Raw genomic sequence first — 16,729 nt, 5'->3', positions numbered from 1 at the left:
TGGGGTGCACTGGTGCCATGTCAGCTCACTGCAACCTCAGCTTCCCAGGTTCAATGAATTCTCTTGCGTCAGCCTCCTGAGTGGCTGGGTTTATAGGTGTGCACCACCATGCCCAGCTAAAGTTTTTTTCTTTTCTTTTCTTCCCCCCCACCGCCCCCTCCGTATTTTTAGTAAATATGGAGGGTTTCACCAGTCTGGTCAGGCTGGTCTCAAACTGCTGACCTCATGATCCACCCACCTTGACCTCCCAAAGTGCTGGGCTTGAGTCAGTGTGCCCAGCCTCATTTTTCTTACTTTGAAAACTTCTAGTATTAAAAGATATTTATGTTATAGTATTTAGAAATATCATGTGTGTGTTTGTGTTTTTGGTTTGTTTGTTGAGACAAAGTTTCACTCCTGTTGCCCAGACTAGAATGCAGTGGCGTCACCTTGGCTCACTGCAACCTCTGCCTCCTGGATTCTAGTGATTCTTCTGCCTCAGTCTCCTGAGTAGCTGAGATTACAGGCATGCACCACCACGCCCGGCTAATTTTGTATTTTTAGTAGAGACAGGGTTTCTCCATGTTGGTCAGGCTGTTCTCGAACTCCCTATCTCAGGTGATCTGCCCACCTCAACCTCCCAAAGTTCTGAGATTACAGGCATGAGCCACCGCGCCCGGCCTGTGTTGTGTTTTAAAAGGGGTAATGACTTCAATCTTACATAAGGATTCCATTTAAATATTTTGTTAAAGGGCACAGACCACAGTTTTACTCAAGGGAATATAATTGTTGTTGCAGAAATTGTGCCCGTGCAGTATTTCAAACAGCATAAAAGAACATTAATAAATTGAATTCTAACCACATTTGTCCCTAAGGAGTTGTCCATTTTCCACTTGTATTTCTATTTTAATTGTTGTTTTGATATTTCATAGGATAGATACTTTGGATATGTTTCATGTAGTGCACATTGCTTCTAGTACACATTTTAATATTTTTAATAAAACTGCTATCTTGATTTGCAGCAAATTGACTTCTTTAAATGAAGAATATACCAAAAATAAAACAGAATATGAAGAAGCCCAGGATGCCATTGTTAAAGAAATTGTCAATATTTCTTCAGGTAAATTTAATGGAACTAACAATGTTCTGAATGTCACCTGGCTTTTGGTAATAGAAAAAAAATCACATTTGAAGTGTGTTTTGTGTATTTTTTAAAGCCATTATAGTTGACTATTTAATACATTAGGTTTCCTATATAAGATAAGGCATGATATGTTATAGTAGGAAACGTAACTGGAAATTACTCTTGTACGTAGAGAAAAAAAATGGCAGAGAATCACAAAACTTACTATAGTTGTAACAAGGAAAGGGAACGCTAGGGCCTGCAACATACTGGTATCTTGGGTCATCTATGGACTCATGCTCTGGGTTATGGAAATAAATACCACTGAAAATCAAATATTAATCACAAGGCAAGCCTTTTTGAGTTCTAGGTGTCATTTTGTAGATTTTGAGTTAATTATAGTGGTACCATTTGAGATCATTTTCTTGTAATTAAAGGAACAGAGCAATCTTCCACTATGTTATTGCCTTAGACTGGAATGAATGTATGTTTACCACAAGGTAGTTGGTGATACATTAAGTTGGAAGGCTTTGCTGATCATCGTGTGTATGTTGACTGGAACATTTATTGTACCTTTAAAAAATATACTTAAGAGCTACCTTAACCAAATAATTAAACATTACCAATTGTGGGAAAAATGATGCATACTTGCTGGTGTGATATAGAAGGAAGGGGAGAGTATCACCTATATAGTAGTCTTGACAAGAATATTTAACCTGATTTTAAACAAGAAAAAAAAATTCCAATAAATTTAGATTGTGGTGCATTCAAGGCCTGAACATTAATAAATGTCCATGTCACAGCAGCAAAAAATAAAATAAAAACAGGTCTTTTTTTTTTTAATTTTTTTTATTTTTTAGGCTGAGTTTTGCTCTTTTTACCCAGGCTGGAGTGCAATGGCACGATCTCGGCTCACCGCAACCTCCACCTCCTGGGTTCAAGCAATTCTCCTGCCTCAGCCTCCTGAGTAGCTGGGATTACAGGCACGTGCCACCATGCCCAGCTAATTTTTTTTTTTTTTTTTTGAGGCGGAGTTTCGCTCTTGTTACCCAGGCTGGAGTGCAATGGCGCGACCTCGGCTCACCGCAGCCTCCGCCTCCTGGATTCAAGCAATTCTCCTGCCTCAGCCTCCTGAGTAGCTGGGATTACAGGCACGCGCCGCCATGCCCAGCTAATTTTTAGTATTTTTAGTAGAGACGGGGTTTCACCATGTTGACCAGGATGGTCTCGATCTCTTGACCTCGTGATCCACCCGCCTCGGCCTCCCATAGTGCTGGGATTACAGGCTTGAGCCACCGCGCCCAGCTAATTTTTTGTATTTTTAGTAGAGATGGGGTTTCACCATGTTGACCAGGATGGTCTCAATCTCTTGACCTCGTGATCCACCTGCCTCACCCTCCCAAAGTGCTGGGATTACAGGCGTGAGCCACCTCGCCCGGGAAAACAGGTCTTAAAGAGACAGGGCAAACAAATGCAGTAGACAGTTGTTGATTAGATCCCAATTTAGAGGTTCGAGTTAGGGAATAGCTATAGAGGACACTATTGGGACAAATTGAGAAAGTTTAATAGGAGACATTATGGTATAGTGTCAGATTTCTTATGTGAAATAGCAGTGTTAAATAAGTAGGAAAATGTCCTTGTTCTCAGGATATGCATGCTAAATTATTTAAGGGTATTTTATTTTTAAACAGGTTATATACATGAATAATTCTGTAAATTGTTGCTATTGTGAATTATAGTAAATCAGAAGGAAACATAAAACTCAAAAGTTTTTATTTTAATGTACTTTATGTATTATTGAAATGGATGGAATTGATTCGTAAAGATTACATGTTTGCTTGGTTGGTGGTATAACTGTGGCATAATAATCTCGTAGCTGAATTATGTTTCTTAGGCTAGATTGCATTTTAAAGAACCCTGTAAATTCTATTTATTTGAACTGTGGATCTTCCTTTAAAAATAATGTTTATTAGGCACCTAGCAGGGTAAAGTTTCTAGATTTTAACATTTAAATTGAAGGTTTTATATTAGAAGTCAACTTGAATTTAAATGAAACTTCTTGGTCTGATATTATGTATTATAAACAATTTTAATTAGAAATGTAATGGAGGTTGGACATGGTGTTTCACACCTGTAATCCCGGCAGTTTGGGAGGCCGTGGCAGTAGGATAGTTTGAGACCAGCCTAGCCAACATGGGGGGCCCCATCTCTACAAAAAAAAGTTTTAAAAAATTAGCTGGGTATGGTGGTGCATGCAGGAGGCAGAGGTGAGAGAATCACTTGTGAACCCAGGAGATCAAGGCGGAGGTGAGCCATAATTAAGCTACTCTATTTTTGATAGTTGTTCACAATGGGGAAGGATGTAGCAACACATTTCAACCCTGTGTTGGGTTCCTTTCAAATTTTGTTAAGGTTAACTTTTGTTAGTTTTTAAAAAGATGTATAAATTAGGAAATGGATTTTGAATTCCCTAACGGGGATTAAATGTATTCTTGTAGTTTACATCTGTTTATTATTCAGTATTCATGTGTACATTTTCTGCTTTTATTTTTATACAGGCTATGTAGAACCAATGCAAACACTCAATGATGTGTTAGCTCAGCTAGATGCCGTTGTCAGTTTTGCTCATGTGTCAAATGGAGCACCTGTTCCATATGTACGACCAGTCATTTTGGAGAAAGGACAAGGAAGAATCATTTTGAAAGCATCCAGGCATGCTTGTGTTGAAGTTCAGGATGAAGTTGCATTTATTCCTAATGATGTATACTTTGAAAAAAATAAACAGATGTTCCACATCATTACTGGTAAAAAAACAAAACAAAACAAAACAAAAAAACAGGTTTATGGGCTTTTGTGGGGATAACTTTTTTTTTCTTACATTTGAAGTAGAAATATATTTAAAATTCATGGAGAAAATTTCCAGTTCTTAACATTAGAAAGAGAACATACTATTCTTGCCAGTTAATCGTATATTCACATTTGGGTTAGAGGGAAAATTTAGAAGGTGAGATAAAAGCTTATGAGAGAATAGTGTATTCATGTGAAACTTTTGTTCCGCAGGTTCACAGCATTTAGAAAGGAACATCCCTTCACACTCAAAGCTTACCTTTAAGCCAGTACTCCAATAGTGAGGTCTTTGAAAGTCAAGCAGAATTGGCTGTGGGAGGACCTCAGGTTAGGGTAGGAATTATTTTAAAACATGGCACTATATTCATGTGAAACTCAAAAAAACTAGCCTTTCATGTAGACTCATGTATCATATCTCAGCTGAGATGTTTGTGAGAGCTTAACTAGATTCTAGAAAACAAAAAAGTAGGAGTTTTGGGGCAAATATGTTTGGGAAACAGTTGATTGTATTTTCTTTTCCCAAATGGATTTTCAAGTTGTTCATATAATCTAACCCCAAAAATTAAATTGGCTGTTTTTCAAAAGAAGGATTATGTCTTTAGGTTTTTGTGTGGGCTTTAAGGGATTCGAAAGATTTGACCATACTGATACCTTCACTAGTAACCTAATTTACTATTAAGCAACAGTTCTGAGTTAATCAGTTAGGTCTGCACTACCTTTCTGGAAGTTAATAAATTATCCCACGGGCAACTCTGTGAGTCATGGGAAAATGTGTATATGGTCTTTCTAGGCCACAGTCAAATTACAGATGTATTTTTCATGGCTTCTTTTGATGAAAGGCCCAGTATGGGTTTGTCTGAAGAAGTAATAGCATTGCTTTTGGGGGTAAAATGAGCAGTAACTCTGTCCACATCTTTGGACATCCTGTGGTTCTGCTTTTAGTATGCCATGTCAGTGTAACCTACATGATTAATCATCAGTCTACAGTTTAGGACTAACAATCCATTTATTGGTAGAAATTTCAAATCTTGCTTTCTGATACAATTTGTTTCGTAGGCCCCAATATGGGAGGTAAATCAACATATATTCGACAAACTGGGGTGATAGTACTTATGGCCCAAATTGGGTGCTTTGTGCCATGTGAGTCAGCGGAAGTGTCCATTGTGGACTGCATCTTGGCCCGAGTAGGGGCTGGTGACAGTCAATTGAAAGGAGTCTCTACATTCATGGCTGAAATGTTGGAAACTGCTTCTATCCTCAGGTAAGTGCGTCTCGTAGTCCCTTGAAGATAGAAATGTATGTCTCTGTCTTGTGAGAAGGAGAAGTATATTTGTAGATTCTCATGTAAAATCATCTGAGAATATTTGTCTTAGTTTAATAGTTGTTTTCCTGCACACTTTATGTACTTTGTATTACCTTAAAAGAGTGATTGATGGTAACTATGGAAAACTTTGATTTTTAAAATTGTCTCTTTAAGGTATCTGGTAGTAGCTCACCTTATAAATCTTGACTACCATGTTTTTCATTGCAATGTTCACACTTCCTGGAATCGTCCTTCTTGCCCTTTATCCAACTCCCTTAATCTTTAAGTCCTGAAGGATGGCAATTCTACTTCTGTAGTGACTTTTTTGGTCACATGACCTAAGGTCATGGGTGTTTATCTCTGAACTACTCTTTGACATGCCTGTAACTTACTACATTTTTATTTTAGACATTATTGAAATGTTTTGTCTTTTTTTTTTCACTTTTTAGGAGCTTCCTTGAAGGTAGGAACTATACCTTCTGTTTCTTGGTATCTTCTTTTTCTTTCTTTCTTTTTTCTAAGTTTTTTATAGAGACACAGAGTCTCACTGTGTTGCCAACGCTGGTCTCAAACTCCTGGGCGCAGGCGGTCTTCCTGCCATGGCTTCCCAAAGTGCTAGGATTACAGGCATGAACCACTGCGATCCTCTTTAGTATCTTCTACAGTACATTGAATATAGTAGGTGCTTAGTAAATTATGTGTTAACTTCTGTGAGGTTCTGTTGTTTGTGAAGAATTATAAAAGCAATACAAATGTTCATATAATAATTAAGCAACAGGTTACTACTCATGACTTAAAAGATTAAAGAAATAAGCAAAACATGCTAGCTGGCAATTCACAGAAAAAGAATTAAATTACCAGTGAACACACGACCACATAAGAAATTGGCAAAGGTAAGTTTCACCCCTTTACATTCATTTGGTTAAAAAATTTTTGAGAAAAGAATGGTAATAGCTGGTATTGGTAGTACTAGGGCAGGCACACAATTTACATGACCACCAAAAGTGTATGCAAGTATCCATGTCACCACACCCTGGTCTCATCTTCATTCGGTTTTATTTAATTTTTTTTAGATTTTGGCTGATTAGATTGGCATGAAATGAATGATAGCTGCCTTATTTAGAATTTATTTGATTACTACTAGTGTGCTTGATAATGTAAAACAATATTTATTCAGAATCTGTTTTCCCTTCCATCACGTTCATGCCTTTTTCCCCCTTCCTTTTCTTTCTTTCTTTTTTTTTTTTTTTTTTTTTTTTTTTTTGAGATAAGATCTTGCTTTATCACCTAGGCTGGAGTGCAGTGGCAGGATCACAGCTCACTGGCTCACTGCAGCTTCAACCTCCAGGGGTCAAGCAACCCTCCTGCCCCAGTCTCCTGAGTAGCTGAAAATTCAGGTGTGTGCTACCATACCTGGCTGGTTTGGCTAGTTTTTAAATTTTGTTTTTGTTTTTTTTTAAGAGGCAAGGTCTCACTATGTTGCTCAGACTGGTCTTGAACTCCTGGGCTCAAGTGATCCTCTCACCTTGGTGTTTCAAAGGACTGGGATAACAGACATGAGCTACCATGCCTGCCCCATGCCTATTTTTCTATTGAAGTTTTAATGCTTTTTATTGATGTTGTTTATATATTAAGATAATTAATCTGTTATGTTATGGCATATCCTTCCCAGTGTATTGCCTTAGTTTTGTTTTCATATGTGTATGTTACCACATTTTACATCATGGCAAATTTCATGTAATTATGTGCTTTCAGGTCTGCAACCAAAGATTCATTAATAATAATAGATGAATTGGGAAGAGGAACTTCTACCTATGATGGATTTGGGTTAGCATGGGCTATATCAGAATATATTGCAACGAAGATCGGTGCTTTTTGCATGTTTGCAACCCATTTTCATGAACTTACTGCCTTGGCCAATCAGATACCAACTGTTAATAATCTACATGTCACAGCACTCACCACTGAAGAGACCTTAACTATGCTTTATCAAGTGAAGAAAGGTATGTACTGTTAGTGTACTGTAAATTCAGAATGTGATAATGGGAAACAGTACCCTTGAAATCATTAATAATTGCTTTATTCTAAGTTAGTGTAAATTGTTGATGTTTTAATAGAACCCATTTAACCCTTAATGCACAGTCTGGGGCCAGGAACATGGTATATTGTATTTTTTTTTTTTTTTTTTTTAGATGGAGTTTCGCTCTTGTTACCCAGGCTGGAGTGCAATGGCACGATCTCGGCTCACCGCAACCTCTGCCTCCTGGGTTCAGGCAATTCTTCTGCCTCAGCCTCCTGAGTAGCTGGGATTACAGGCACGAGCCACCATGCCCAGCTAATTTTTTGTATTTTTAGTAGAGATGGGGTTTCACCATGTTGACTAGGATGGTCTCGATCTCTCGACCTCGTGATCCACCCGCCTCGGCCTCCCAGAGTGCTGGGATTACAGGCTTGAGCCACCGCACCCGGCCTGGTATATTGTATTTCTATATCATACTAGGACCACTCATTCTAAAGCATTCATAGAAAGAATAATCTGTACTCTTTTATTTTTTTATTATTATTTTTTAAGACGGGGTTTCACCATGTTGATCAGGCTGGTCTTGAACTCCTGACCTGAGGTGATCCACCCGCCTTGGCCTCCAAAGTGCTTGGATTACAGGCGTGAGCCACCATGCCTGTCCAAATAATCTGTACTCTTGAACATCTCACTGAGGGATTTTCTGCTACCTCTCATGGCAGTATGTTTTCTTGTTGGATTATGATAACAAACAATATACTTTCAAGTTCTAGAGTTCTAGCTGTTACTGTTTAATAAAACCTTCATTGTAATTGGCTTATTTTATGTTTAAGAGTGTGTTATAGAAACAGGTCCATTTAAAGCTGAGGGTTCTAGAAACCTTGAAATAAGTTACCACATGCAGAATGACTTATCCATTGTCATTTCGTCCTTGCAGGAAAGTTTGTCATTCATGGGGTTGGCATCTAGTCAGATCCGTGTGTTGATGAGATTAACATAAGGCTTTCAAAGGTTTTAAAAATCATACTATAAGGATTGATTTTATTAGTCACCAGAATAACTTTTTCAGATGGCTCTCTGATTTTCCACTAACACGTTTTTCTGCATCAGTTGGTTGCACATGAATGAAATAATCTTGGTTCTTTATCTTTTGTTACTTATACTTCATTGGGAATCCTTTTGAGTTATTACTGTGTTTGCATCATTATTATTATTGCTGTAGAATTCAGGAACTTTTAGATCTGGCAGTTAGCATGAAATTTTGCTTTTATTTATTTTATTTCATTTATTTATTTTAAGTTCTAAAGAAAAGTGGTTTAATTTACTCATAGTTTTGCTGGGCTGGGGAAGCTTCAAGAAATTTACAATCATGGCAGAAGGGGATGCAAACATGGCCTTCTTCACATGGCAGCAGGAAGGAGAAATGCCGAACAAAGGGGACAAAAACCCTTATAAAACCATCAAATCTCATGAGAACTCACTATCATGAGACCAGCATGGGGGTAACTGCCCCCATGATTAAATTACCTCCCACCAGGTCCCTCCCACAACACGTGGAGATTATGGGAACCACAATTCAGAATGAAAGAAATTTTGCTTTTAAATCATGTGTTTTGTATGCTATAGAAATGGGTTCAGAATATTTTTTTTTTTTTTTTTTTTTTTTTTTTTGAGACGGAGTTTCGCTCTTGTTACCCAGCCTGGAGTGCAATGGCACAATCTCGGCTCACCGCAACCTCCGCCTCCTGGGTTCAGGCAATTCTCCTGCCTCAGCCTCCTGAGTAGCTGGGATTACAGGCATGCACCACCACGCCCAGCTAACTTTTTGTATTTTTAGTAGAGACGGGGTTTCACCATGTTGACCAGGATGGTCTCGATCTCTCGACCTTGTGATCCACCCACCTCGGCCTCCCAAAGTGCTGGGATTACAGGCTTGAGCCACCGCGCCCGGCCCAGAATATTTTTTAAAAGGTCAGATGAAGTGAAGATAGAAAAAAATTCATCCTTTACTGTGGATGTTTAACAAACATTTGCTTCTACTTTATCTTTGTTTGCTTCCTTTAGTTGTGCGAAGTATCCAGTTCTAGAATGTATGGGATATATGATGAAGCCAAAAAATTTTTTACAGTTGATAAATAATTGTGGCAAAACATCTCTATGACTTTGCAAGCATCATTTGATTAAATGATTTAAAAAGTCTTAACTCAGTTTTAACTACTTCCTGCAAATAATAAATAGTTTTTTTTTGTTTTTTGTTTTTGTTTTTTTTTTTGAGATGGAGTTTTTGGTCTTGTTACCCAGGCTGGAGTGCAGTGGCGTGATCTCAGCTCACTGCAACCTCCGCCTCCTGGGTTCAGGCAATTCTCCTGCCTCAGCCTCCTGAGTAGCTGGGATTACAGGCACGCACCACCATGCCCAGCTAATTTTTTGTATTTTTAGTAGAGACGGGGTTTCACCATGTTGACCAGGATGGTCTTGATCTCTTGACCTCGTGATCCACCCTCCTCAGCCTCCCAGAGTGCTGGGATTACAGGCTTGAGCCACTGCGCCCGGCCATAAATCAGTATTTTTAATTAAATGCTACTTGAAATTAGTGACACACCTCCCTCTCTTAGCTCCCCGCCTCCCTTCCCTTCCTCCCTCCACCCCTCCCCTTCTTCCCTTCTTCCCTTCCTCCCTCCCTCCCTCCTTCCCTTCCTTCCTCCCTCCCTCCCTCCTTCTCTCCCTCTTTAGTTTCTCCCTCATGAAATGAGAAAACCTCAGAGATACTGACTTGATTAATTTTTCTTCAGATTAAGATGTATTTGTCTAAGCCTTTGAGGATTATCTACTAAGCTTTTTTGCCTGCTATTTTTATTTTTCCTACTATGTTTGTCAAGGATAAAATACAGCACTGTGTGCCAAGTCATAATTACTTTTCATTTGAGACTTAATTAAAATTCCTTTATTTGTTACTCTGATTCATTTGGCTAATGTATTTGAAGTAATCCAAAATTAAGTTTTCTAATGACAAGGTGAGAAGGATAAATTCCATTTATATAAATTGTTGTCTCTTCTCATGCTGTCCCCTCACGCTTCCCCAAATTTTTTATAGGTGTCTGCGATCAAAGTTTTGGGATTCATGTTGCAGAGCTTGCTAATTTCCCTAAGCATGTAATAGAGTGTGCTAAACAGAAAGCCTTGGAACTTGAGGAGTTTCAATATATTGGAGAATCGCAAGGATATGATAACATGGAACCAGCAACAAAGAGGTGCTATCTGGAAAGAGAGGTTTGTCAGTTTGTTTTCATAGTTTACCTTAGCTTCTGTATTATTACATAAACCAGGACACTAAGATGAGGGTTTTTTTTTCTTTTTGTGTTCTAATGTTTATTTTTTAAATAATTTATTTGATGGCAAAGAATCCATCTCTGTGTCATTTTGATTTCTGCAGTACATACATCTGCATGATCAAGATATGATTTCAAGTACAAAAGTAGGAGTAAAGAAATATTAGCTAACCTAGGTTTAAAATTAGTCATTTCACTAAAATTAGTTATTATGGACTATAGATGTCTAGGTACATCTTTGTTCATAAATCAATATATCAAGTTCAGCTATTACATTACATATTAGGTAAGAAAAGGACAAATAAATAAAAAAGCATCATTCATAATTTCTGTCCTCTCTGTTTAGAATTTAGTTGGGGAGATAAGAATAATGAATGTGACACAGAGAATGGCACATGACCATATTTATTTAAGAAAGCCATTTGTGGACAGGTTGTTTCAGTTCTCATGGGAGAAGTGGATTTTATGCTGGCTTTTCTTTGAGTAGTAGGTCATATTTGGATGTTCACATAGAAAGACCCAAGTACATGCCTTTTTTTTTTTTTTTTTTTTTTTTAAATTAGTGGCTTACTAGTTCTCTTCAATAATAAAAAAGAAAGTCTTATTTCACTGCCTGGTCCTGGCAACATTTACTGCAGTATGCATTGTGACAACTTTTTGTTTGTTTGTTTGTTTGAGATGGAGTCTCATTCTGTTGCCCAGGCTGGAGTGCAGTGGTACAACCTCTGCTTACTGTAACCTCTGCCTCCTCAAACAATTCTCCTGCCTCAGCCTCCTGAGTAGCTGGGACTACAGGCGCATGCTACCATGCCTGGCTAATTTTTTGTATTTTTAGTAGAGACGGGGTTTCACCATGTTAGCCGGGAAGGTCTTGATCTCCTGACCTGCCTTGTCCTCCCAAAGTGTTGGGATTACAGGCATGAGCCACCTCGCCTGGCCCATTGTGACGACTTTTTAGTCATCATGTTTTTATCTTTTACCTGTGAATTTCTTATCATTGCTCTTATTTGAAGGATAGATAGTTGCTACAATAATAATAGAAAATGTGTATGGCTTTTGAGCCTAAAAAATATAGTTTTATCTGTTGTACCTATACAAGCAGGAGAAATATAACTTGTTAATAATAGGTATGGCAGGCTGCCATCCCAAATATAAAGTGGTCTTTTGTATTAGCACTTTAATGTGTCAAAAATCATAGCTTTCAGTGATCCAGGATTATTAGGCAGACTCTTTTATGTAATCCCTTGTTTCCAAATAGAATAGAAGTCATGTACTTTAAATAACATTAATTATAGTGTATTTTGAGCCCTGTGAGGCTGGTAACATTATTTCCACTTTATGAATGAGGAAAGTGTGTTAAGGAATTTGCCCAAGAGTCACATAGCAAGTAATAATCATGCTCTCTGAAACATCAATAACTTGGCAATAAAACAAAAATGAAGCATCTTCTGTATGTGTTAACTTTTCAGTGACTGTTTATGCCTTCCAGTATTCTTTGTAGACCTTGAATTCTTTTTTTCACAGAGGATTAAGTTTATGTATCAATTATAAAAGTGGAGGAATTTAGGAACTAGACAGTGCACACATAAATCATAAATATGTTCTTCAAATATTGGATGGGCTAACGTGGGAGGAGTTCAAGCCCAGCCTGAGCAACATAGTGAGACCCTCGTCTCTTAAAAAAAAAAAAAAAAAAATTGGAAAAAAAAAGGTTGATGTGTTTAGATGAAAATGAAACAATTTGTCGCTTTCTAACATGACTTTTAGAAAAGACATTTTAATTACTAATGGGACATTCAAATGTTTTTCAGCAAGGTGAAAAAATTATTCAGGAGTTCCTGTCCAAGGTGAAACAAATGCCCTTTACTGAAATGTCAGAAGAAAACATCACAATAAAGTTAAAACAGCTAAAAGCCGAGGTAATAGCAAAGAATAATAGCTTTGTAAATGAAATCATTTCACGAATAAAAGTTACTGCGTAAAAAATCCCAGTATTGGAATGAAGGTAATATTGATAAGCTGTTGTCTGTAATACTTTTATATTGTTTTGTATTAACCCTTTTTCCATAGTGTTAACTGTCAGTGCCTATGGGTTATCAACTTCATAAGATATTTAGTAATATTTTGCTCTGAGGACATTTTCAAAGATCTTTATTTTGAAAAATGAGAGCTGTAACTGAAGACTGTTTAAATCGGCATAGGCAATAATAAGTGATGTGCTGCATTTTATAAATAAAATCATGTAGTTTGTGGAATTTAAGATGCATTGTCGTTCTTTGTAGTGTGACGTCTATACACATTTGTTCCCAGATATTTTGCAAGAAACAGGTAGCCCAGATTCCTTGTAAAAGATCTTATACTGGAGGGCTCCATGGAGATGATTGCCAGTGACTCCCCAGAGTGTCCATCTGTTGGCAAAAGCCAGGTTGGCTGCATATGCATTAGCCAAGGAGCTTATTATACATCCTGAGTCCTACCATGAGCCTCCGTCCCGTCTGCCATTCTCCCATCCCTGGTCTGTGATGAAACATAGAAATCTGGGTTTAAATAAAACCTTTCAGGTTGGGAACCCTGATTTAGTCTACTTCTGTTTTACAGTAAAGAGATGAAGGGTTTAAGAATTAGCAGCTAATCCTACACAATGTGAGGAAAAAAGGACAGTCTTTTTAAAAAATGCAGTGGGCTGCTGGGGTATCTGTATAGGAAAAAATGAAATTGGACCCCTACTCCATGTTATATATAAAAATCACCTCCACTTTGGGAGTGGAGGTAGCCAGTCACTTGAGCTCAGGAGTTCAAGACCAACCTGGACAACATAATGAAACCCCGTCTCTACAAAAAAATATAAAAATTAGCCGGGCATAGTGGTGCGTGCCTGTAGTCCCAGCTACTCAGGAGGCTGAGGTGGGAGGATCACCTGAGCCAGGAGAGGTTGAGGTTGCAATGAGCTGTGATGATGCCGCTACACTCCATCCTGGGCAATACAGTGAGACTCTTCAAAACAAAAAATCACCTCTGCTTTTTTTTTTTTTTTTTTTTTGAAATGGAGTTTCGCTCTTGTTACCCAGGCTCGAGTGCAATGGTGCGGTCTTGGCTCACCGCAACCTCCGCCTCCTGGGTTCAGGCAATTCTCCTGCCTCAGCCTCCTGAGTAGCTGGGATTACAGGCACGCGCCACCATGCCCAGCTAATTTTTTGTATTTTTAGTAGAGATGGGGTTTCACCATGTTGACCAGGATGGTCTTGATCTCTCGACCTCGTGATCCACCCGCCTCGGCCTCCCAATCTGCTGATTTTTTTTTAAGACCAAATTTACAAGGTAACACTATCAAGTTTTTAATGTTTTATAGTTCTGTAGAAGATAACAGGAAAATATTTTTATATCCTTGACTTTGAGAAGAATTTAAGTCACAGTAAAACAACATCCATAATGTTTGACTTACTTAGCTAATTGAAATTAACTTCTATTAAAAGGGACCACAAAGTGAAAAGACATAATTTACAATGGAAGGACATACTGGTACCATATAAAATATCAAAGAGCTGGGCACAGTGGCTCATGCTTGTAGTCCCAGCTACGCAGGAGGCTGAGGCAGGAGGATCACTTGAGCTCAGCAGTTCAAGTCCAGCCTGGGCAATATAGCGAGATGGCATTTCTTCTTTTTAATACCTGGAATAAATAACTCCTATATAAAATGACTAAGAAAAGGGGTCACTTAAGAGTCTGAATAACAAAAAGAATGTTTTTCCAAGGAAGATATGCAAATGGACAGTAAGCACATCAAAAGTTGCAGATCAGGGAAATGCAAGTCCAAACCACAATGAACTGCAACTTCACACTGACTATGACATTTAAAATCAAAAAGTCAGATGGTAAGTACTGGCAAGGAAGTGGAGAAATTGGAACTCTCATGCACTGCTGGTGGGAATGTAAAATGGTGCAGCTGCTTTGGAAAACAAGCTGGCAGTTCCTGAGAGAAACAATTCTACTCCAACGTGTATATCCAAGTGGAGTCAAAACATATGTCCCCACAAAACTTGGACACAAATGTTTATAGCAGGATTAATTCATAATAACCAAAAGGTGGAAACAGCCCGAATGTCCATCAGCAGATAACTGCATAAACAAAATGTGGACTATCCATACAATGGAATATATTATTCAGCCATGAAAGGAATGAAGTACTGGTACATGGTGCAGCTTAGATGAACCTTGAAAACACTGTGCTAAATGAAAGAAGCTGGTTACAAGAATCCACATAAGATTTCATTCATGTGAAAGTTCAGAATAGAGAAAGCAGTAGACAGAAAGTAGCAGTTGTTTAGGGTTGGTGCCAGGGAGTGGGGGTGGGTGGGATGAAAGCTAAAGGATACGGTGGTTCTTTGGGAGATGGAAGTTACAAAATTGGTGATGTTTATACATGTCTGAATATACTAAAAGCCATTGAACTGTACACATTAAATGGATGAATTGTATGGGGATTATATTTTAATACAGCTATTTTTAAAAATTCAAACACTTCACCCAAAAGGAAATCTAAGTGGTCCATAAACATGAAAAGATATTGAATCACCAGTCAAAAAAATGAAAATGAAAACCGTAACAGGCCACCCCCAACCTCTCCACCTCCCAACACCACAGTGACAAGTATTTCAAGTGTGGCAGTTCCAGCTGTTGGTGAGGATGTGGAATAACACTGCTGGGGGTGTTAAGATTATCTGGTGAAATTGAAAATACATGTACAACCCAGCAATTCTGCTCTTGGGTGCATACTCTAGAGATGCTTTCGCACATTGTGCTGCGAGATGTATACGAGAATGTTTCTAATACCCTCACATTGGAAACAACTCTGCAGTGAAAATCAACTACAGCTACACAAAATAACATGGATTATTTGATACAAAAAATATGAGTTTTTTTCCATTTATGTGAAGTTTAAGAATAGGTGATATGGTTTAGGGATGCAGTCATGGGGATGGCAACTGTAAAGAAAAGAAAGTGATTGTCTCAATCAGGAGAGTGATTGTCTTTGGGGAAAGGGGGTGCTGATGGGGACGGGGCACATTAGGGCTTCTGGAGGGCCACAATTCTGGGTTTTTGACCTGAGTAGTGGTTTTGTAGCTGCTTGCTTTATAGTTAGCTGCGATTTTTTTTTTTTTTTTAATGCAGTTAAAGTTTGATATGAGAACAAATGTATGGCCAGTGAGTCCTTTCACATACTCAGTTTGCCAAGTTCTTTTTCCTCATTGTTAATTTAGAGTGGGTTACATCCGTTTTTCTTTTCTGGCTACCAAAAGCTTAGGAAAAAGGCAGACTTACAGAGCAAGATTTTAAATGTGGAAATATATTGGTTTACAAGTCGTTTAATCACTTATACGTGAAAAGCTTTCATATAATTCAAAAAGCAAAATTTAAATTCCAATGAAATATTTCATCCCATGGTTAGTTGTGAAAGCGTGCTTTTAGATTGCTGCACAGAAGCATGTTTAACATGGAAATCAGCTCATGATTTTAGTTGTAAGGGTTACAAGAAATTGGGGGAGACTGTTGATTCCAAGAAAATATGTAGTCTATCAGGCTGCTTTCATTTCTCTAAAAGGGACAGTGTTCTAAGATGTTTTTGAAAATGAGAAAATACAAAATAGATCTGCCTAAGAAGTTTAAGACTTAATCTGTGCTTATTACACGAATATGCTAATGAAAAACCAGACCTTCAATTAGCGTTTCCTTCCTTTTAGAATGGTGTATGTAAAGAAAATATAATTTCTGGGCTGGGCATGGTGACTCATGCCTGTAATACAAGCACTTTGGAGGCCAAGGCGGGTGGATCACCTGAGGTCGGGAGTTCAAGAACAGCCTGATCAACATGGTGAAACCCCGTCTTTAAAAATATATATATCATTTCTGACCTGTCAAAGGTTTTCCTTAAAATTTTAATTTATAATGTGGTTTGTTTTTTCTTTCCCACTCAAACATGAATTTGGGTAATACCAGAATAAAGCTGAATATACAACTATTATCCAAGATTTAGAACTCTACTGTTAAGAAATCTGTTGACCACACAACCATGTTTCTGAGAAAATATACGATTTTTTTCATCTTTAAAAAAATTAGCACTAAGAAGCTAA

The 16,729-nt window shown here is 37.9% G+C and overlaps 1 protein-coding gene across 1 annotated transcript in view; it reads left to right on the top strand.

Annotated features, from left to right (window-relative positions):
* The window catches only part of MSH2 (mutS homolog 2), a 95,034-nt gene extending 82,178 nt beyond the window's left edge, over positions 1 to 12,856 (top strand). The window contains exons 11-16 of the mRNA XM_039478500.2: positions 1,002 to 1,099; positions 3,661 to 3,906; positions 5,006 to 5,210; positions 7,008 to 7,255; positions 10,367 to 10,542; positions 12,413 to 12,856. Coding sequence (XP_039334434.1) covers positions 1,002 to 1,099; positions 3,661 to 3,906; positions 5,006 to 5,210; positions 7,008 to 7,255; positions 10,367 to 10,542; positions 12,413 to 12,583 — 1,144 coding nt within the window. The 3' untranslated portion in view covers positions 12,584 to 12,856. The remainder of the gene's footprint in view (positions 1 to 1,001; positions 1,100 to 3,660; positions 3,907 to 5,005; positions 5,211 to 7,007; positions 7,256 to 10,366; positions 10,543 to 12,412) is intronic.
* Positions 12,857 to 16,729: the final 3,873 nt, after the last annotated feature.

This window comes from Saimiri boliviensis, chromosome 1 (genome assembly GCF_048565385.1).
Source record: "Saimiri boliviensis isolate mSaiBol1 chromosome 1, mSaiBol1.pri, whole genome shotgun sequence".
NCBI classification, from domain to species: Eukaryota; Metazoa; Chordata; class Mammalia; order Primates; family Cebidae; genus Saimiri; species Saimiri boliviensis.
Note: the sequence above shows the minus strand (reverse complement) of the source record. Positions and strands in the feature narration are given on the sequence as shown.